Here is a 24,061-nt window from a genome sequence, read left to right as displayed (position 1 = left end):
AACATTCCATCAGAATTTTTAAAATCACTGGGGAAGTGGCAATCAAATGACTATTCATGTTGGTGTGTAGAATCTGTGAGTCTAGCAACACAGCATCAGATTTTTGGGAAAAACATTATCATTATAATTCTGAAGCAATCAAGAGCAGATATGTGCAAGAACTATAGCACAATCGGCTCAACAACTCATGCATACAACCTGTTGGCAAGAATAATATGCAGAAGAAGAATGGAAAAGAAAATTACTGATCTGACAGATAACAAATTAGTTTGACTTTTGCAAAGGTGTAGGCACCAGAGAGGCAGTTGTGACGTCCAACTGATAATGGGAGGAAGACGTTAAATCAATCAAGAAATTTCCATTAGATTTATTGACCTGGAAAAAGCATTCAACAATGTGAAATGGTGCAAGGCATTCAAAATTATAAGAAAAATATGAGTAAGCTATAGGAAAATATGGGTAATATATAATATGCACAAGATCCAAGAGGATAAAATAAGAATGAAGTGCTTGAATTAAAAATCCCAACTGTTCAATCTGTAGCTGAAGAAACAATGATGGAAATAAAAGTGAGGTTCAAGATGTGGAATTAAAATTCAGGATGAAAAGTTATCAACGATAAGATTTGCTATGACACTGCTATCTTCAATGAAAGTGAAGAAAAACTACAGGACATTTTTAAAGGAATGATCCGTCTAATGAGTACAGAATATGGATTGAGAGTAAACTGAAGATAAACAGAAGCAATGAGAGTAGTTGAAATGAGATTAGCAACGAACATCAAAATCAAGGACCACAAAGTAGACAAAGATAAGGAATTCTGCTACCTTAGAAGGAAAACAACATGTGATGGACAAAACAAGAATATAAAAACCAAAGTAGCACAGACAAACAGAACATTTCTACCCAACAGAAATCTACTACTATCAAAAACAGGCCTTAATTTGAGGGAGAAATTTCTATGAATGTAATTTCGGAGGACATCATTGTATGATAGTGAATCATGGACAGAGGGAAAACAAGAAAAGGAGAGAATTGAAGAATTTGAGATGATGTTGACATTGAAAATTTGTGCACTTATAAGTAACAAGGCAGACTCAGCGAGAGAAGAAACGTGGAAAACACTGACCGCTGACAAGAAGAAGGGACAAGATGATAGGACATGTGTTAAGGCATCAGGAAATAACTTCAGTTGTATCAGAGGGAGCTGCAGAGGGTAAAAACTGTGGGAGTGAAAAAAAAGGGAGAGGAAGGGAGGGAGGGGGGGGAGAGAGAGAGAGAGAGAGAGAGAGAGAGAGAGAGAGAGAGACTTATCAATACTTGTTCTCTCTTTTATTAAGAAAGTAATTGTTTATGGTTATGCCTTAAATCATCCTTACACACTTCACATGCAAGCCTGTTGCTATTCTTCATTATCATTGTAGAGAACATCTTTTTCAAAATCACAATGGATTATATTCTCTTTTACTGAGCAAGTACAATGGATTACCAACCTGTGATCAACAGTAGATGAAGATTTTATATCCTTGGCATCATCACCTGAGGATGAAATTGTTTCCGAGATATCTGAGAATTTTCTTCGTTTAGAGTCACTGACTCCAGGACTCTTCTTGTCACTGCTGTTAAGAGGTCGTTTTTGGCCCTTTGTAGGAGTATCTTCATCTGAAAATATACCCTCAGTAAAAATGAGATTCAAATTACCCAATAACATCAAATTCATGATTCACAATATTAAAGTGCAGTTGAACATGTTTTACATAATTGCTCCAAGTACAAGACTATGTGACAATAAGTTAGCTCTGTTTACAGTACATATCATGCTTGACACAAAGCAATTTTAGATGGCTTAAGCAGTTACAGAAGACACTGGGTGATTGCAGTGGATGATGGGGACTAAGTTACAAAACACATTGCATGGGGTGATTTACAAATGCACTGGTTGATGTGTGACAACAAGGACAAATGGAAACATTATGACCACTGCACACCACGAAACTGGATCCCACCTGGTGGCACTGCGGACATATGATGCTGTAAGGAAAGTATATAAGTGGAACAGAGAGGAATGACAAAACATTCTAGCAACTATATGGGCCATAGTTGTGGAAATCCAGTGACATAAAACATTTTGCTAAAGAGCAGTTTATTATGACCCATGGGATCAATCAGCTCGAAAGCAGCAAAACTGTTTGGTTGTTCACATTCTACTGTCGTCAGTGTCTGTGGAAAGTGGTTGATAGACAATCAAACCACGAGTATGTGGCATCATGTTGGACATCTACACCCCATCACAAAACATGAACGTCTGAGGCCTGCACACTTTGTAAAACTGAATATGCAGTGATATGTGGCAGATCTGACAAGAGAGTACACTGCTGGTATAAGTACAGGTGTTTCAGAGCACACTGTTTTAGTTCTCATTATTGAACATCAAGCCCTGCAGCAGAAGAACCCTGTGTGTTCCCATGCTGACTCTTTGATATCATCTATTACAACTGCAGTGAGCACGGGATCAAGGTTGGGTAACAATCACAAAACTGGGGAGATGGAGCATATGAAAAGAGATGCAGGCTGGAGGCGTGGGGGTGGGGGGAGTACAATGTCAGGATTGGAGAAAAATGTAGGAGATAATGACAAGGGAGGAAAGGATGAGAGGAAAAGATGGAAAGGGGGTAATTGAGGATCAGAACTAGAGAATACTCTCAATATGGTTGCGGGTATGACATATATGTTTAGCAAATGATTAGTCGAGTTTCCAGATAAGCAAAGTGTGGTAGTGAGCATTCAACCTGTTTAAACAGAAGGCTAGCATCACTTCACATAGAATCCTCCACAATTATTGCACCTTAAGTAGCATAAGGTATGGCTACTTGTGCATCTCAGCAGATCTTTGAAGTAATTAGAAATGCTTGTAATTTACCTGCATTAGGTCCTAGTTTGTGTGTGAATTGGAAAGGTCCTGCACCTGGAATGCCATCAGTGGAATAAGCCTTAGGACGCAGGACAGGGAGAGGAAGTGGCATAGAAGTGGTCTATGATATTGCTCAGGTTGGGTGGGTGATGAAATACCAATTTGGGAAATGACTGCACGATTTTTGTTAGGTATCCCTCATCTCAAGGAATGATGAGAGGTAGCTGAAGCCCCGGTAAAGGATAACAATGCATTTTCCACAGACTGAGTGATATAGAGTGATAAGGGAAACATTGGTTAATGGCTTGCTTGCAGTGATGACAAGTTTGTTTGTGTCAAAATAATAAATGGCAGGAGAAAATTGTTTCTTGACTAACTGGATGGGGCTCTGTCTGCAAGGTTATCAGTTTATTTAAGTAACTCTTGCTTCCTACTGCAGATGGCACATCTATGAATTCCAAGGCTTTTTGTGAAGCACTTTTTCATACAGTATGGGTGACAGTTGTCCAAATGGAGGTACTGTTGTTGATGAGTGAATCTAATGTGCACAGAGGTTTTTATGGTGCCATCAGAGAGATGTAGATCAACACCCAAAGTATCTCATGGAACTGCAATGGAATAGATGAAGAAAACTTGGTAGTAGATGTTAAGGTTCAGAGGAAAGAGCAGGCTATCTTTGACATGTTCCTCATTACGAAGATGGTACCATGGGTCCTGAACAAGAAACAAGGTTTAAGATGTCAGAAGATTTTTCAATCCCTTTAAGTCCCTCTTAAATGGAGTGGCAAAGGAAAGTAGTAGGCAAGTACTGTGAGGATACATACCATTCCATAGGAGTGATGTCAACCCCTATTACATCTTCTTACTGACAAATGGTACTTGCAAATGAAAGCTATAAAACCAGGGATCATAGGTAAGAGCACAGATACTGTGCAAGGCTGTTGTTTTATTTGCATCCGATGAGTCATATAGACAGACAACATGCATCTTCAAGATGGGACAGCGATCGCAGCCACTTCCCAAAAGGAAATACCTGCTTGAGCACAAATATGAGAATCTGTGTAGGGATGCTGTAGAATCTCATTCCATCCTCAGAAATGCAAGTATAAAGTGATGTATAAACTTCTCATGTGACTAGTATTTGTCATTATAGTAATTCTTTGATGTTAAGAGATACAAAGCATTCCACACTGCACTTTACAGTAATTGTTACACCTTCCACGCTTGCAAGCTATCTTGTATATAGACATGTTTCATGTGGAAATAAATGTTAATTCTATTAGATACCACATATTTGGTGACCCTGATGATAACACAACAACATAACCACATCGGCTTCAGCGCTATACACTGCATTGTAATGTGAACATTCATAACTTCCGAATCAGCAGTGCCACACTTGTTCTCGTACGAAAATGGACAATCCGCCAGTCATTACTGAGCCAGCTGTGAGCAGCATTCTGGCAACACAATCTGTTGTTGTGATCTGTGCAGCTTAAAAGCCAATTCATCCTCGTACAGATATCAGCAGACGAAACGAAGTGCAGATATGTAGTTGTAGCACTAACAGAAGACTTAGCCGCTTAGGTACAAGACGTCCTTGCTGCATCGGCCGCCCAACGCTAAACGGTATGTGTCAATTAAGAAAGTACTAGCGACGTGCCTGCTGCAGTCGGAAGTGAAGTGACTAGAGAAGCTTTTATGGCTGAGGAGCTTGGCGATCAAACCCAATCACAACTTTTATGCCATTTGCATACACAGGCAAGAAACACAGTGAGCAATGACATGCTGTGTAATATTTTGTTGTCCCGATTAGCACCGGACACTCAAAAAATTCTGACAGTGTGCACGGATGATTTAAATGTACTAGCACAAACAGTGGACAGGATTGTCAAGCTGTGTCCCGCAGCGAACATATCATTACTGACATCACAGCAAGATGATACATCTGCAGCGACATTAGCATCACTCCAGTTGCAATTAGTAGAGTTTACCATGCAATTAGCTGAATTACAAGTGACACACACACACACACACACACACACACACACACCAGTGACCACGCCTCCAGTGGTCAAGAAGTCTTAATTGCCCGCCATCAGCACAAAATTTGTGCTGGTACCACAAGAAATTCGGCAACAATGCATGAAAGTGTACACAACCACGCAAGTGCAAACTTGAACTGGAAACCGTAGAGCAACAACTACTCACACCAGTAATGACTGTCAACTTTTCGTCACAGACTGCAGCACGAAAGTACAATAGCTGGCAGACACAGGAGCAGAAGTGTCTGTGTACCCGGTAACTCTTGTACCATGCTGGAGCTGCGACGATTCCTGTATGTTTGCCACTAACAACTCTGGGGTGTAAGTTTAAAACACACGGTCAGATCACATTGTTGCTCAACCTTGAAATACGCTGTACGTTTGAGTGGCGCTTCACAGTAGCAGATATGTGAAAGCATAAGATCTGGTTTCTTATCCTTTTATGATTTGATACCTGACCTCCAATGCAAGCAGCTGATTGATTACACTACAAACTTGCATACTCCAGGGAAGGTGTGTTGCACCACTCCGATGGCGGGACATACAGTCGCAAGAGATAAGCTGTCCACACGATTCATGATTACTAAAAAGAATTTCCTGAAACCATGCAGCAGTCACCTTCTCTCCCACCGGTTAAACACACAATGGTGCATCACATTTTGACCATGCCATGCCTGCCATCTCATATTAGGTGTAGACGTCTGACACCAGGGAAATAGTCAGTAGTGAAGCAGGAATTCCACAGTATGCTGTCAAGCTGGGCTGTCGCAATCCATCTGTCCATGTGGCGATTACTGGCAGCTCAATCCAGGGACCATGCCAGATCAGAACCCAGTGCCACATATAGAAGACTTTACTGCCAACGTTCATGGTAAGACTATATTTTTCACTACTTATCTAGTCCAGGTGTATTATCAGATCCTGTTGCCAAAGAAGATATCCCAAAGACAGCAGTGACAACACTTTTTGGTCTATTCGAGTTCACTAGGATGCCTTTTGGTCTGTGCAACACACCACAGATGTTTCAACATTTCATGAATGAGATCACTAGGGACTTACGACTTGTGTCATGTTTACATAGATGACATTCTGGTGATACCTGCGATGAAAGAAGAACATTTACATCATCAGGCTCCAATATTTAATCGTTTATGCACACAAGGCTCAGTAATTAATCCTTCAAACTGTACTTCTGGAGTGAGGGAAGTGCAATTTCTGGGTTACACAGTGGACGCACATGGCACTCGACTGCTACAATACAAAGTGAAAGCCATAACAAAGTACCCTTGCCCCATCACAATCAGAGACTAGCTGGGTTTTAGGGGTCATAAATTTTTAGCAAAGATTTTTATACAATTATGCACTGATAATGGCACACCTGAATGAATTTCTTAGGAGCACACCACAGTCAAACGACAAGTTGCATTGGACAAGCGACGCAGATGACACTTTTCAAGGCTAAAAACAGCAATCGCAGAGGCTGCACAATTAGCACACCCAGTGACATAGGTTTCATTTGATGCCTTGTCTATAGCCATTGGTGTTATACTGCAACAACTGTCAAGCATTGTTGACAGCCCATAGCATTCTTCAGCCACAAGTTGTCGCCTTTGCTACTATGTTGGGCAACCTACGGCTGTGAACTGTATGCAGCTTACGCCACAGTCAATAAATTCACACATGTACTAGAGCACAGACAGTTCGCTATTTATAAAGACAACAAACCGTTAACATATGCCTTCACCGTAAAACCAGAGGAAGCATTGCCAAGGCAACTACACCATTTAGATTACATTAGACAGTTCACCAACTGCATGGTTTATATACAAAGGAAGCTGAACCAGCAGATGCACTATCATGTGTAGAGGTTGTGAACATGACAGCACATACATGCTCACATGTTGAAGTGGTAGCGGCTACCATTGATTTTGATGTCCCCGCACAGGCTGATGAGTTACAAGATTTGTTGAAACAAGCAGCTCGACTGAAGTTACAACATGCCACAACGCCTGAAGCAAACGTTGAATTGTATTGTGACCTATCTGGACTGAAAGCAGCTCTATTTGTGCCGCAACACTTTCGAGTATAAGCAATTGCATCAGTACACAATCTGGCACATCCAAGAGTACAAGCCACTATTAGATTGCTCAAACAAAGTTTCGTCTGGCCTGGAATGCACGCAGATTGCACAACATTTGTCAAGCAATGCATTGCGTGTTAGAGGAACAAGATCACATAGCATGTCACAGTACCACTAGGCAAATTTCCGCTGCCAAAACAATGTTTTGAACATGTGCATGTCGATATTATAAGACCACTCACAGTCTAAGAAGACTACAGTTATTGCCTTACAGTTGTGGACCAATTTACCATGTCGCCTAAAGGATGTCACAGCTAAAATCTTGGCGCAGACATTTTCTCGCGGTTGGAGTGCCCGATTCGGCATACCACTACGGATTACTACAGTCAAAGGACGACAGTTTGAAGCTTAATTTCCTTAGAGCATTAGCTACATTATTAAGCATGAAATGTATATGCACCACAGCCTATCATCCTGCATCAAATGGTATAGTTGAACGCCTGGATCGCAATGTCACACAATGCAGAATCGGATGGAGACACTACCTATTGCACTCCTCGGACTATGGATGTAATTCAAAAGCAATCTAACGGCTATGGCAGCAGAGCCATGTACGGACAAACGTTATGTCTGCCAGGAGAATTCTTGCATGGCATGGCAGACAATGCAGTTGATGCATCTTTGCTAGATTATGAGAGCACATATGCCAGCTTAGACCAACGGCACCCATAAGACAGACTGGGAGACACTCATTTGTGTGTGCAGATCTTAAGAACTGCACAAACATTTTCCTACACAATGATGCAGTACACAAGCCGTTGCAGCCACTATATGATGAACCACATCCAGTGATTAACAGAGGTGGCCACACATTTCAGATTAGAATAAATGGTATACCTACCACCGTTGCACTGGACCGACTCAACCCATGTTTTTCAATGCATTTGACACAGCCAAGGACTGCAGGAGGCAAACGAGAAAAAAGGAAATATAGCACCAGAAAACATCCCCACAGCCACCACGAGACACCACATATGCCAGGTGCCTCAGATAAGAAAAAGACACCAAAGACATACCTCACATTCCTCTGGAAACATTAACTCCAGTGGCACAATGCCAGGTTTCACAAAAGCCATGGTAACACATGCAAGGTAATGTGTGAAGTTTAAACTACGGTATAATTAACAGTAGTGAGACAGCCATGTAGCATCTCATTCTGTGCCTGCCAGCACGAGTGTATAGTGGTGTACAAACATTCCATGTGACTAGTATTTGTTATTATAGTTACTCTTTGACATTACAGATACAGGCCATTCCATGCTGCTCTTTGCAGTAATTGTTAAGCCTTCCACACTTGTAAGCTATCTTGTATAGATGTGTTTTATGTGGAAATAAATGTTAAATTCTATCAGATACCACAAGATTAATGAAGTACATATTTAATACGAATATACAGTTTGTTAATACAATTGGAAATTTTTTGTTATTTAAAAAAAGTTAGAATTGTCACGCCAAGTTTCTTAACAGCAGTAACAATGCTATTGGAGGAAGAGTCCAGCACTGCCTTTCTAGAGATCAACAACAAGAATATACAAAGATAATGAAGAAACTCCAATAAATCACTCCACCTCTAACAGAATACTTTGCTTCTGGTGAGTGTGAAAATGAAAACTGATCTTGGAAGAAGCTACAAAATCCAAACTACATGGTTGCACCTGGAAGTGCTACAGAACAGTGCTTAATGCCAAGCAACTATACAAAATTAACATTTTGATGACAGACTTCAATTGTGGTAGCCTAGTATATTACACGGTTTGAATTATTGCTAAAAATGTTATGGGAACTCGAAGTGCGTAAGAAACTAATGGATATCACACAGAGTAATAAAAGGAAGAAGCATCAGAATGTGGTAAGAACAATTACTGAATGAAAATGTTCAAGGAGAATGAACTATTTTATGTGAATAATGATTGTGAAATATTGTGCCATTGCTCTTGGCAAGCAAGTAAAAAAAACGGACTGGAAAAAAGGAAGTGTGCAAATTTAATACAGACACTGAAAAGCTAACGTTAAGAAGACGTGTTGCTGATGAAATATGCTTACTGTCTTGAAGTACAGAACTGCTTTTCAGGTATTACTATTTAAATTGTATTCCAATATTAACCAGAAAAATGGAAGAAATGTTAAAAGTTATTTCTGACTTGCATGTTGACCTGAAAGCAATGTTGTTCTAGAGCCACAAATACACAAATTAACATTTACTTAAATGTTCAAAGAGTTAGGTTAGAAAAAAGTTCTTCCTGAGACCTGAGGCAGTTACCAAATTATGTACTGAATTCGATAAACTAATACTAAAGACTAACAAGCTATTAAACTAGATTAACATACTGCTGAATCACAGCAGGAAAAAATAGAGTTAAACAGAAATTTGTTACAACTGACATCCACAATATTAAGTTTAAAAGGGGAATTACATTCTGATATAATTAAGCAGTCTGATTTGGTTATGAAGGGGGTAAATCAACATTCTGGTAAATTAAATACCGATATAAAACAAATTTCTGAACTATTATGATATTACATGTTTCAGAACAGAGTAGGGACTCAGATGAAGTACCATAGTCACCCAAATGCAAGTTGACCTTTTCTTACCCAATTTTCATGGTTCAAAAATGTGCCTACAGCTTACATTCAGGGGCTAAGCCTAAGGAAGTTCTGAAAAATGCTGCTAGAAGCCACCATAAGTACTGGTAGCTATTCTGCCACAGAGGCTCTTGTGTTAGTAACAATCTATCTCCTCTTACATTGTCGATACACCATCAAAACACACATTTTTAAGAAACTTGCAGAAGTTCACTAGCATGGTAAGTACAGTTTTACACTTTGAGAGCTCCAGCTCTGTTTGTAAGCTATCAGCGCATGCTGATGTACATCATCCTATTTCTCAATGCTGCCAATATTTGCATTGTTAACAATAAATTCTGACCGCATTCAAGTATGCAGTGAAGCCTGTGACATCACCACTCACAGTCTACCTGCATGTAGTTCGTAATTATGGCCGCCTGTATTCTAGGTGGCCGTCCCCAAACTTTGTCAAACAACACCGACAGACAGAAGATGCTGCAGGAAAAAGATTTTCTGCAGTGATGACTATATTTACAGTTCACATTTTGTGTGGATCACTTGTGCTGGAAACAATTCTGTGTAGACAAATTATACTGTTTACAATGTCAAAAAAATAATCTAATAAAGTACCCTGCCCAACATGTACTACAGACGATAAAAATCAGTGTCTTGAACCGTGAATTACTCTTCACTCAGTTTATATCCTTTAAACCAAGCCTGATACTCTGCCAAGCCAAAATGTAACTTTCTTGGATGGAAAACTATATTACACTGAAAGGAAAAAATGCTTTGGATGACATCATGAGTTATGGAAAGACAGACATATGGCTCAAACACATGTCGTGGTAAAGACTATAAAAGTGTTAGTGGCCTTTGCTGCCCTTGTTCCACTCAAAAAATTTTCTAAATATCATGATAGTGTTTGTGATGTACCAGTAATTTTAAGTGCCCAACAAATTTAATTCCAAATGAATCACTACAAATAAGTACTACTGCCTGCAAATGCCTGAGAGCTGGGACTTCTTTATACTTTAGCCATCAAATGATGAGCCATATTTAATTTAATTTTTAAGAGAGGCTTGAGGATGGTAATCAAGTCTCATTTCTGTGGCGCAGCTTGCATTCGAGGTCAGTTTACATTTGGGTAAATGTGGTAGATGTTTCAGTCTGTTCTTTCACAATGTTGGAGGAACATGTTAATAATTTAATCAAACAAAAGGTTTAAGAAAAGACAGAATCATCTGCCAGTACATCTTATTTATCAGTTTAAAAAAAAAAGAAAGAATAAAAGAAAACTGAAGTAGAAACTTTAAAATTATGAGGGGAAAGTAGCTTCAAATCTATTGTTTATGCTGAATCTCTATGGAAAAAAACTCTGTAAATTCAGCACACAACTACTGCTGAATTGGTGAGAGCAATATATAAAGAAGTTTTGTGGAGAGTTCAACACTAACTGGAACAACCATGGTGATCAAATAGGACTTGATGTTGATTTATCTGAATGTACATTTAAGTTTAGACTGTATGGCAAACATAAATAAATATTTTGGGAAAACAAATAAAAAGAAAAGAAAATGGGCATTTAAAATATAAGGTGGGAGGCCTCAAGCCTATATTAAGTAAACTTAGGTCTATATTATGTGAAATAAGACAGGTTGGTCAATAGGAGCATCCTGAGAAGGGTTTGGGATACACTTTTCGATGCTACTGGCACTAAGTGATTATAGTGATGTGCCAAAAAGCTTAGTTCACCTCAATACTGGGAACAATCAACAAAATACCTTTAACACAATGAAGACAAAAAAAATTATGACACAATAAAATAAATGATGTCCTAAAAGAAAAATTTTATTGGGAGAGAATTATGTCTATAGATTTAAATCATTTTACATGTGAGGGGCATTACATATTGATTTATGCTTTAGTTTGTGTACACTAACTAAAAATCTCCATGTCTCAGCGGATATGTTCACTTTTTCACGGTAGTCTGCAATCATGTTGCACATGCTTGCATCACTGATGTGGTGGCTTCTGTAGGCCCTCCTCCAATCACATTTTTGGTGCCTGTTACACACACTGCAGAACAGATGCTCTCAATTCCTGGATGTGTGTGAAATGATGTCCACACCAAGGATTCTTCACAGCTCTGAAACATCATAACCAGAAGGAGAATACTGTTCTGTGGCAATACCTGTAATCGACCGTCAGTGATGGCAGACGTTGTTGTCAGACACTTATGGGAATAAGCATGTTGTATTATAAGAACATGCCTTTCAGCCAGTTTCTTACAAATTACACGGCAGAAACTCTGAATAGTCTCACTACACAATTCAATAGATATGAGCATGAAAATGGCAGAACAAGTGCTTATAAAACATGACAATGCTTGTTCCTCAAGAGTCAGACAACCATGGCTGCCGCACTGATGTAAAGTTCCAGGTACTGTCACAGCAACAGTATCCTACTGGCTTGGTCCCTTCTGGTTACCACATATTCAGGGCTATGAGGAAACATCTGCGCAACCACCATTTCATGTGTGTCCAGGAACTGGGAGTAGCTGTACTGCAGAGGGCATGACACACATAAAAAATGTGGTTGGTGGAGGGCATACAGAAGTTACCACATCAGTAGTACAAATGTGTGAAGCTTAATGCAGGCTACACTAGGGTGGAAAGAGTCATGGGATACCTCCTAATATCATGTTGGACATCTTTTTGCCCAGAGTTGTGCAGCAATTCGATGTGGCCTGGACTCAACAAGTCCTAGAAAGTCTCCGGCAGAAATATTGAGCCATGTTGCCTCTACAGCTGTCAATAACTGCGAAAGTGTTGCTAGTGCAGGATTTTATGCATCAACTGACCTCTCAATTATGTCACATAAATGCTCGGTGGGGTTCATGTTGAGCAATCTGGGTGGCCAAATCATTCACCTGAACTGTTCAAAATGTTCTTCAAACCAATTGCGAACAACTGTGGCACAAGACATGCCACATTGTCATCCATAAAAATTTCATCAGTGTTTGGGAACATGAAATACACAAATGGCTGAATATGGTCTCCAAGTAACAGACCATAAGCATTTTCGGTCAATGATTGGCTCAGTTGGATCAGAAGATTGAGTCCATTCCATGTAAACACAGCCCACACTATTATCGAGCCCCCACCTGTTTGCACAGTGCCTTGTTAACAACTTGGGTACATGGCTTTGTGGGATCTGCATCAGACTTGAAACCTACTATCAGCTCTTACCAACTGAAGTTGGGACTCGTATGATCAGGCCACAGATTTCCAGTCATCTACGGTCCAACCGAAATGGTCCCAAGTCCAGGAGAGGCACTGGAGGCAATGTTGTGCTGTTTGCAAGGGCACTCGGATCGGTCATCTGCTGCCATAGCCATTAATGCCAAATTTTGTTGCACTGCCCTAATGGATATGTTTGTCATATGTCCCACATTTATTTCTGTAGTCATTTCATGAAGTGTTGTTTGTCTGTTAGCACTGACAACTCTATGTAAATGCCTCTGCTTTCGATTGGTAAGTGAAGGCCATCACCCACTGTGTTGTCCTTGGCGAGAGATAATGCTTAAAATTTTGTATTCTCGGCACACTTTTGATGCAGTGGATCTTGAATACAGGACTCCCTGAAAATTTCCGAAATAGATTGTTCCGTGTGTCTAGCAACAACTACCATTCTACATTCAAATGTCTGTTAATTCCCATGGTGTGACAATAATCAAATAGGAAACCTTTTCACATGAAGAATCTGAGTACCGATGACAGCTCCACCAACGCACTGACCTCTTGTACGTTGTGTAGGTGGTACTACAGCCATCTGCATATGTGCACATCACTATCAAATGACTGCTGTCAGCTCAATGTATGTTGAGAGAGAAAGTGCACATATCTGCTGAGCCATAAAGATTCTTCGTGAGATAAAAAAAAAGTGTAAATCCATATGGAACGCCCCTTGTATATTGACAGTAAATTAACTGTTTAGAAAAGAAACACACATGCAAGCATTATGCATTCAATGTAAGAAATACTTATTACAAATACGCTCTTACTACTGCACTTTTTTTGTTCCCCCCCCCCCCCCCCCCCCCTTGCTATGTTTTACAGCTACTGGCAACAGGATATTACTTTTCCCCACTTTGCATTGCTTTACAATGTACGTGTGTGTGTGTGTGTGTGTGTGTGTGTGTGTGTGTGTGTGTGTGAGAGAGAGAGAGAGAGAGAGAGAGAGAGAGCAATGTCGCATTGAGAGGTGAGGAACTGGCAAGATAGTTGACTATAAAAGTAAATTATCACATGCTAACATAGACACTAAAATAACAATTACAAGACAGTCACATATATCTAATGATAAGGAACACTTGCTAGAATGATGCAGATGAGTACTTAGAAGGAGCGTATCCAGGGTGTAAACGTGGACAAGGAAAAAAAATTCCCCGATTTTTCACAGATTTTCCGGTTAAAAATACACTTTCTCCCGGATGAAAATACACTTTTTCCATGTTAAGTGACAGTATACTCTTCCTCGGCACTGTAAAAGTCATCAATCCTTAGAATGTTTATGGTTTTATATACCGACGTAGAATACCTTAGAGAACGAAACTCAAAACACGTTTTGAAAGACCTTTAATGTGCAGCAACATGTACGCTGCATATTTTCATATTATGAAGGTATAAATTTGAATTCCACCAAATAACGCATGTCACTTTCCGAAGCATTGAAATTGAGATTGCGATGCGCTTTTGTAAGCGTCATAGCTCATTCACGTGATCTCGCCAGCTGATAACAGCAATAGGACACGTGATGTAGTCAGCCAACAGCAAGATCACTCTTAAGTAACACGAATACACAAATAAGAAAAGTTAATGGCTTAAATTAATATACATAGCATTGACATATAATATTGGTCTCGAAGATTAATAAGTTGGAAGAGAAGCTAAGCTTCCACATATAATGTTGATAATGCTCGTCCTCAAAGAATTGATTTTTAAATGAGAGTCAAACGCTTTGTAATTTAAGAAATTCATCGTACATTCTCGCGCACAATTCATCTTGCTTAAAAGGAAATCTTCTTTGAATGTAACGCTTTTCAAACCACCATTCGCAATATTTTTCCACGGCATGTTAGAAATAGGTTCGTTTCAGCAGTTGCAAGAAAGCGCCAGATAACTGGCGTCAGCGCGCTTGTGCAGCTATGATGACGCAGGAAGCCCATATGTTCGTACATGTAAAACATTAAAAGATCTTACATTATGTCATAAAAGAAACAAGACATCAAAGGATACCTCAAGAGCGTCGGAACCATACTGAAGTGCATAATTCGACTTAAAATGCACATCCGTACGTAAATTTTCTTGAAGTACCAGTACACATGTTTGGTTCTTTATTACAGCCTAATGCCATACGTGCACTTGAAATGCAGCGAACAGTTGAAACTAGCCAATAGTGTGAAATTAAACACTTCGTTTCAAATAAATTGACTGCCTCAGTAGAAAGGATTAATAAAAGCCAAATCTCTTTAGCAAACCACCAAAAATAACTTCATTGTTCTGTAAGGCGATTAATGCTTGACTGTAAAAGGTGGAAATAAAATCTGAAACTATTAACATATTTTAGCCTGCCATAATTATGCGAACGTATTTTTATTCATTTCCTAGCTCCCAACCATAAAAATCCGTTTTGTTATCATTTAATGTGAGAGCAATAAACGAAGAGGAGACAACAAAATCACTGAACATAAACACAGGTCACGTGGAGACGACCCACCTCCCCACAACAACTCGGACTGCTCTGTGCGTCAGCCCCAGATCTATGACATTTCCGAACCGGGGAAATATTAAGTCGTGGCACTCAGCCACACTTCCATAACCAGAAGCGGGAGAAGGTACTACTCATACGCGACTCAACTGCGCATGCGCAAGAGCCCGCCCGCAACTGCTCAAACGCATCTAATTTAAACAGTTGTCACATCATGCTCATCGGAGGCAATTTATTGTTATAAAGCATTGCATAGTGTTCCTAAAGCCTTTGACACACTTTACTGCTGGCAGAAGCTTGTATGAGCACTGTTTCGTTGTTGTATATGGCGCATTTCCTTTGCAACTTAAGTTGTTCCCACACTAAATTATCTCCACAAACAGAAACATAACGATAAGAATGTAAATAATTAGCAACTTACTAGAAATATTACAACAGTATAAGACCATGCCATTTGGGTGAAAATGACAGTGTGTCTAAATGGGGGTGTTTTATTCTTTTTAGTTCACATATTTGCTACCTTGTTGATTTCACAGCTTGACATTTTAATAAGGCACGAAATTTACAAAGATATTAACTGACTAAAGAATAAAGCTAAGCATGGACTATTGATTTCAGATAATGTGACCATTTATTTACACGTGTATTTGAGGAAAGTTAATAAATAGTAAGGAAAAAGAATACAGAAAATAAAAAATATAAGAATATATGTTGAGATAAGACTAAATCTGCGACTTACGTTGTCAAGAAACTTTATGTCTTGTAGATCCACCTTTCCATTAAGAAGTGAATCTGACTGGCTTTTTAAATAGCTGAAAATTTCGATTTCTTGTAAGGTATTAATTTTTTTCCCTTTTTTGGCATGACGCATAATTTGGGACTTTTAATTAATGTTTGTTATTAATGAGATACAGTGCAAAGGCATCATTAGATTTTAAGTGCTCTTTAAAACATATCCACAGGTTTCTTCCAGTTTGCCCAATGCAAATATAGAAGTTCTGGGGATTGCTGGCCTGCTTTGAAGAGGCGCAGGAATTCTCATATGGTATACAGATAATTTGGCAATGGTTATTACATGTTGTAAAGAGACAAATGAAATGTTATACACTACAGGCCATCAAAATTGCTACACCACGAAGATGACGTGCTACAGATGCGAAATTTAACCGACAGGAAGAAGATGCTGTGATATGCAAATCATTAGCTTTTCAGAGCACTCACACAAAGTTGGAGCTGGTGGCGACACCTACAACGTGCTGACATGAGGAATTTCCAACCGATTTCTCACACACTAACAGCAGTTGACCGGTGTTGCCTGGTGAAACGTTGTTGTGATGCCTCGTGTAAGGAGCAGAAATGCGTACCATCACATTTGCGTCTTTGATAAAGGTCGGATTGTAGCCTATCGCGATTGCACTTCATCATATCGCAACATTGTCGCTTGCATTGGTTGAGATTCAATTACTGTTAGCAGAATGTGGAATCGATGGGTAATACGGAATGCCGTGCTGGATCCCAACAGCCTCGTATCACTAGCAGTCGAGATGACAGGCATCTTATCCGCATGGCTGTAACAGATCGTGCAGCCACGTCTCGATCCCTGTATCACTAGCAGTCGAGATGACAGGCATCTTATCCGCATGGCTGTAACAGATCATGCAGCCACGTCTCGATCCCTGAGTCAACAGATGGAGACGTTTGAAAGACAACAACCATCTGCATGAACAGTCCGATGACGTTTGCAGTAGCAAGGACTATCAGCTCGGAGACCATTGCTGCGGTTACCTTTGATGCTGCATCACAGACAGGAGCGCCTGCGATGGTGTACTCAACAACGAACCGAGGTGCACGAAAGCCAAAACGTCATTTTTTCGAATGAATCCAGGTTCTGTTTATAGCATCATGATGGTGAACGCACATTGGAACCGTGTATTCATCATCGCCATACTGGCGTATCACCCGGCGTGATGGTATAGGGTGTCATTGGTTACACGTCTCGGCCACCTCTTGTTTGTACTGACGGCACTTTGAACAGTGGACGTAACATTTCAGAGGTGTTACGACTCATGGCTCTACCCTTCATTCGATCCCTGCGAAATCTTACATTTCAGCAGGATAATGCACGACCGCATGTTGCAGGTCCTGTACGGGCCTTTATGGATACAAAAAATGTTCGACTGCTGCCCTGGCCAGCACATTCTCCAGATCTCTCACCAATTGAAAACGTCTGGTCAATGGTGGCCGAGCAACTGGCTCGTCACAATACGCCAGTCACTACTCTTGATGAACTGTGGTATCGTGTCGAAGCTGCATGGGCAGCTGTACCTGTACATGCCATCCAAGCTCTGTTTGACTGAATGCCCAGGCGTATCAAGGCCATTATTATGGCCAGAGGTGGTTGTTCTGGGTACTGATTTCTCAGGATCTATGCACCCAAAATTGTGTGAAAATGTAATAACATGTCAGTTCTAGTATAATGTATTTGTCAAACAAATACCCATTTATCATCTGCATTTCTTCTTGGTGTAGCAATTTTAATGGCCAGTAGTGTATTAACATTCATTCTGTGTTGAGAATCCATGTTCGGATACTATGTTTAGCAAAAGTTACCAATGTGACTGGTTCAAAGATGTACATGTTTAATGTCAATATACAGTTTATTAATACCAATGGACATTTAATGTTATTTAAAAGAAGATATGTTCCTTATCAGGAATAACGATTCAGCTGAAAGAGGAGTTTTCCACAGCCTTTCAAGAGGTCCTGGTCAAGAATATGTAAAGGAAACTCTGTTAAATCATACAACGTATAACAGAACACCTCAGTACCCGAGGCAGTTCTTTGGATTCATTAGATATTGTTTAGTTTGGTGGCTGTCCCCCTTACCATGTCAAAAATATCTCCCCCCTATAGCACTTGGATGGAAAATCTTTAATGGGAAGAAGATGTAGTAGTGCTAAGACTTTTACAAATAGCAATATCCTACACAGTTATTACAGAAACTATTTGTTTAAACCATTCCTACTCTCAACAAAAAACCTGTCGTCACTGCAAATCAGCCACAGATCAGTATTCAGTGTATCACCCAATACTGCCCTGGCCTTGAAGAACTCAACCCCCCTCTCCCCAAAGCTGCTTCTCCATTCATACGCATCTGCCTAGGCTACTGCCCATACATATTCACTGTCACTGCAATGTGTGTGTGTGTGTGTGTGTGTGTGTGTGTGTGTGTGTGTGTGATGGGGGGGAGTGGGGAAGGGGGAGTGGGGGGCTTATTTGAGGTAATTGGCAATAAATAAATAAATAGATAAATAGTACATACACAGTCAGTTCAAAAGTATCCAACCTTATTTTTATTGTTGAAACCAACAATGGTATCTCAGAGCATCCGCACACTATGTTTGTAGTCATACGTAGGGTGCATTCCTGACTTTTTTTTTAATGACTGCAGAAACAACCAGTCGCTTGCTAGCCACTAACAAGTGAAAATGTGTACATGATAGTAGCTGGATTTTGTGTTGTGAGCAAAATGACAGAAAATGTGGAACAACAATACTGCATAAAGTTTTGTTTTAAGCTTGGTTATTCTCAAGGTGAAAAAATCCACACAATTCAATAAGCGTTTGGGGATGAAGCAATACACACCACACAAATAAAGGAGTGGTACAAATGCTTCAAAGATTGCCACTCACCAGTGAAGAGTGAAGCACATTCAGGTAGGCCCTAAACATCTGCAAATAAGGTTGCTATTAAACATGTAAGGACTTTGGTGATGCAGGATAGACAAATCACAATCATAGAACCTGCAGACAAGTTTAAAATTAGTAATGGGTCCATTCATTCCATTTTAAAGGAATATTTTGCCCTCAGGAGGATCTCAGAAAAGTTTTTGCCAGAGCCATTAACAACTAAGCAGAAGCAATTTCATTCAGTTATCACACAGGACTTGCTGGATACTGTGAACAGTAATCCCAACTTTCTTAAGTCAGTAAGTTCCAGTCACTGCAATGAACACATCCACCACTACCGAGACCCAATAACGTGGGGCATGCCCACAGTAATGTGAAAGTCATGCTGACCATCTTTTCCGACTCCAATGGCGTGGTCCATCACAGGTATGCCCAGAAGGTGCTAATGTCAATAAGGAGTCCTACCAAGTGGTTCTGCGTCACCTTTGTGAAGCAGTGAGGCGTAAATAGCTGGACTCACGGGCAGTGAGCAGTGGGCAGCTGGGACCTTCACCATGAAAATGCACTTGCTCACTGTTCTCGATTAATTGTTTTTTGGCCAAACACAACACATATGTGGTTTGTCAGCTTCCCTATTCCCGTGAACTAGCACTGAGTGAGTTCTGGCACTTTCCCACACTGAAAACAGGCTCTGAAAGGGAACAGATTTCAGAGCAGAGAAGACATAACACAGAATTCGTCGGAGCAGCTGCACACCATACCAAAACGGGCTTTCCAGTGATGCTTACAGCTGTGGTAGCAGCATTGGGAGAGATGCGTAAAAACTGAAGGGGACTACTTTGAAGGTGACTAGTGTCACACAATCACACAACTGTATCTGAATAAATATTGATTTTAGAAATAATAGTCGGCTATTTTTTGAACAGCCCTCATATTGTGTTCCAATTGCAAGACACATAACTATCCCCCCCCCCCTTTTTTTTTCTTTCTTTCGTCAACAAGACACTAAACATAAATACAATGGTAGTACAAACTATACAAAAATCCATACCTGAATCAGAATCTAGTGCTTTAGCAAAAGGTCTGAAGTTCCAAAGCCTGCGTTTCACACCTCCACCAGAATCTTGGGAAGATGAGGCATGGCCATCAGAATTCTTTGACCCACTTGAACGATTGCTCCCACTTCCTTCACTTCCTGTATTACCGCCATTGATACGGAGGTCTCGACTCACTGCATAAAGAGCTTGAACAAACTCTTCTGGCGTACCACCACGTCCATTGTACATATTCATCATCATAAGAAAGGGGTCATCTGCATACTGAAAAATATCATAAGCACCAATCAGCTGTTTGAAAAAGCAGACAAATTAAGAGTTAAAAGTTTGCAAAAGAAACAAGACTACTCACATTATTAAGGAATAATTGGAGGTAACATATTAACTTACAACTGATCTTTTTTTAATCTTTGACTGTCATTATGCTATGACAAGTTTAATTAGAACTGATCAACTTGGTAACAGTGAACAAGCGGTTTGTTCCAGGTGTGTTCTTGTGTTCGAACAGAAAATTTTATTATGATATCTGATATCATTAAAAAAGAGAGAATAACAACACAAAATTGTGAACTTTTCATATCAGCTCAATTAATCACCTTTAAACTAACACTCCATAGATTTGAACGATTAAGAACAATTTTATTTTGTGTTCCTTATTCTGTGTAACTTACACAAAGAAATCATATGTTTTGTGTAACATTGCATTATTATAATCACCTTATCATAACCACCATCACCACTACGACGACGATTACCACCACTACCACCAATCTCATATTGCGCCTCCCATCTCATTATCATAAGTTGTGACAGTAATTTTCATAACTTTCATAATGGACTCCCATGCCCCACAAGGGATTGCATCAAGTTTCAAAAAATTCAGTTCTTACTCTTCTTGTTTATTTAATAAAAAATGAAGTGCCTGTTACAAGAATGACAATCACCATACACATGGAAGAAATTGTGCTGGGAACTATAGGATGGTTTTGTGGCATGAGGATACTTGATTGTACCCAAGTTTTCACCATGTGCAGGAAAGAGGAAGGAAAGATCTAAAATACCGACAGGACACACATGTGAGGAAGGACGGATGGATTCGGAGGTTAAATGTAAAGGTTAGTTGCTGGAAGGTGTTATAAATGTGATCTGGTGGACGGATAGTATGTAGAACAGTGTGTGGTGTAGTAACAGCAGCCATGGCCTGTAGTATACAATGTCACAAAAGTCAGGACCAACCACATTCATCAGTATGAGCAAAGCATATACACAATACAGGTGAGTGGGGAACTGTAGGAAAAGATGTGCAAGCTGACTCGGGGGTGGGGATTAGGTGGGAAGGTGAGAGGGAGGGGTGTCACGGTTGGATGGTGGTATGAACTGGGAGAGGCAAGATTCAATGTTCTAGATCTACATCTACAGAGATACTCTGCAAGCCACCATACAGTGCATGGTGTACCACTACAAGTCATTTCCTCTCTCATACAACTCACAAATAGAGCGAGGGACAAAAGACTGTCTCTGTGCCTCCATATGAGCCCTAATTTCTCGTATATTATTTTCGTGGTCCCTACGTGCAATGTAGGTCGGCAGCAGCAGGATTGTTCGGCAGTCTGGTTCAAATTAAAGCTCTCTAAATTTTCTTGAAAAGAACACCACCTTCCATCCAGGGATTCCCATTTGAGTTCTCCAAGCATCTGTATAACAATTACATGTTGTTCGGACCTACCTGAAGCAAATCTAGCAGCCTGCCTCTGAACTGCTTCAATGTCTTCCTTCAATCCGACCTGGTATGGATCCCAAACACTCGAGCACCAGCATTCTATATGCTGGCCTCCTTTACTGGTGAACCACTCCTTCCTAAAATTCTCTCAATAAACTGAAGTCAATCATTCGCCTTCCCTACCACAGTTCTCGAATGCTCGTTCAATTTCACATCGACTTGCAATATTATGTTTGACTGTGTGAAGTAGGACACTAATAATACTGAATCCAAACATTACAGGTTTGTTCTTCCTACTCATCTGCATTAACTTACATTTTTCCACATTTAGAGTTAGCTGTCTGTAACTCATCACACTAGCTAGAAATTTAGTCTAAATCTTCTTGTATCTTCCTACAGTCACTCAACTTTGACACCTTACCATACACCACAGTACCATCAGCAAACAACTGCAGATTGTTGCCCACTCTGTTCCCCAAATCATTTGTGTATATAAACAACAGAGGTCCTATCACACTCCCCCGTGGCACTTCTGACAATGTTGGGATTAGGGTGGCTTTGGTCAGTGGCAAAGAAGTGTTTCCACTGTAGGTATATGGAGAAAGAGAGTAGGTTTTTGATAAGTCCAGCACGGGTAAAATTGGGTGTAGGGCTGAAGATTACATCTGTGGATAGGACAGAAACTTCTGTGGGACTAAGGTTTTTGGTGGGAGGTTAACAACAGTCTTTTGGGTTTGCTTGGGTTCTGGGTTTGTGGGGTGTTGGGAGGGAGTTTTGGAGCATTTGGTAAGCTGAAGAGGTCAGCTGGGCAGGGTGTGGGTGCTATAAGGAGTTGATGGAGGTTCACCGTGAGTAGGATGGGTGCTGATGGACAGTTGTGCCACAAAGCTGGGAGAAAGACTTCTAACAGTTTGCACATTTTATAGAGTGGTGTCTGGAATGCTCCTCCAGGTGTAGGAGTGCAAGATTTTCTGTTTCCGAGATGACATGTATGTGGTGACGATTGCACAGCAACAGTATCTTGTGGAGGGAGTAGAGGTGATTCTGGGACGCCTGCAAAATGGAGAGGTCAATTTTCAGTACCAGGTTCATGAGCGACAGGGACTGGCGGAATGTGAAAAGCTAAAGGTCATTGTGAAAGGAGGGGTGGGATCCTGAGAAAGGTATTTTTATGGTTAGGCCAGGGAGGGGGGAGTTCCATGGTTGAGACTGTAGTGGATTAGGGGCGTCCACTTTGATGAAAATCTCGCTGCCACTGGAAAAGACTGATTAAGGTGCCCTGGTAGGATGGATGCTTCAGCTCTAGGGAAGCACACACAAAATAAAAGTAAAACAGAATAGTAAATAATAAAATATATAACTCGACTTTGGTAACACTGGTTACAGAAATTGTAGAATGCAGGTTTAGCCTATCTGTCCTGTGTTAACTAGTTTTCCATGAACACAAACTAAATAATGCTCTCTGAATTAAAGTCGCAAGAAAACTATTCATCTGTCTTGATGTACTATTCGGAGGACGGTCCCAAACTAACAGTACTCAACTGAATCTCTAGGCAGGTGGATTCTGTCCATGCATGATAATCCTATTCACTGTTCTGTTTCTACTGAAGACTAACCACAGTCTACCAATCGGCCATTGTTTCTGTCTCACTCGATGACTAGAAGACTTGAAGATACTATGAACATTCTGCAGGAACTCCAAAGCAAGACTCAAACTAACTGACAACTTGCAACTCACGACTTCTGTTTGTGTACAGTTACTTAAACTCGCGTCCCTCCTTTGGTGACACTGCCACTCCAGGGGGCGTGATTCCTGCAGTTATCGTCAATGGTTTGCACGCAGCGATGTTCCTGCTGCATAGAGACATCAACGGTACTTCTGGTACCAACTGCCGCATATTCTTCTTGTGTGTCATTTCAGTACAGTGGATAGACAGCACTTAAGGAACAAGATGTGGGACTTGGTCTTAGACGGGGAAAGGTATACTTCTCTGAATTTGTGCAGAAAGATAGATCAGGAGTCCACTGCGGTAAGGATGATGTTAGGAAACAGGAATTGGGTAAGTGAAACGGTTAGATGCTTATCAGGAGAAGTGGGCAACATAGTGTGAGTTCATGGAGTGAATAGGACAGAAAAAATTAGGTTGGGAGCAATAGGATTGTTTTG

General features: G+C 40.4%; 1 protein-coding gene across 1 annotated transcript in view; it reads right to left on the bottom strand.

Annotated features, from left to right (window-relative positions):
* LOC124595385 overlaps window positions 1–24,061 on the bottom strand; it is a 106,140-nt gene that overhangs the window by 24,726 nt on the left and 57,353 nt on the right. The window contains exons 8-9 of the mRNA XM_047134104.1: window positions 20,171–20,438; window positions 1,494–1,662 (exon numbers count right to left, since the gene is read on the bottom strand). Coding sequence (XP_046990060.1) covers window positions 1,494–1,662; window positions 20,171–20,438 — 437 coding nt within the window. The remainder of the gene's footprint in view (window positions 1–1,493; window positions 1,663–20,170; window positions 20,439–24,061) is intronic.

Source organism: Schistocerca americana, chromosome 2 (assembly GCF_021461395.2).
Source record: "Schistocerca americana isolate TAMUIC-IGC-003095 chromosome 2, iqSchAmer2.1, whole genome shotgun sequence".
Classification (NCBI taxonomy): Eukaryota; Metazoa; Arthropoda; class Insecta; order Orthoptera; family Acrididae; genus Schistocerca; species Schistocerca americana.
This window is presented reverse-complemented; position numbering and strand designations above follow the sequence as displayed.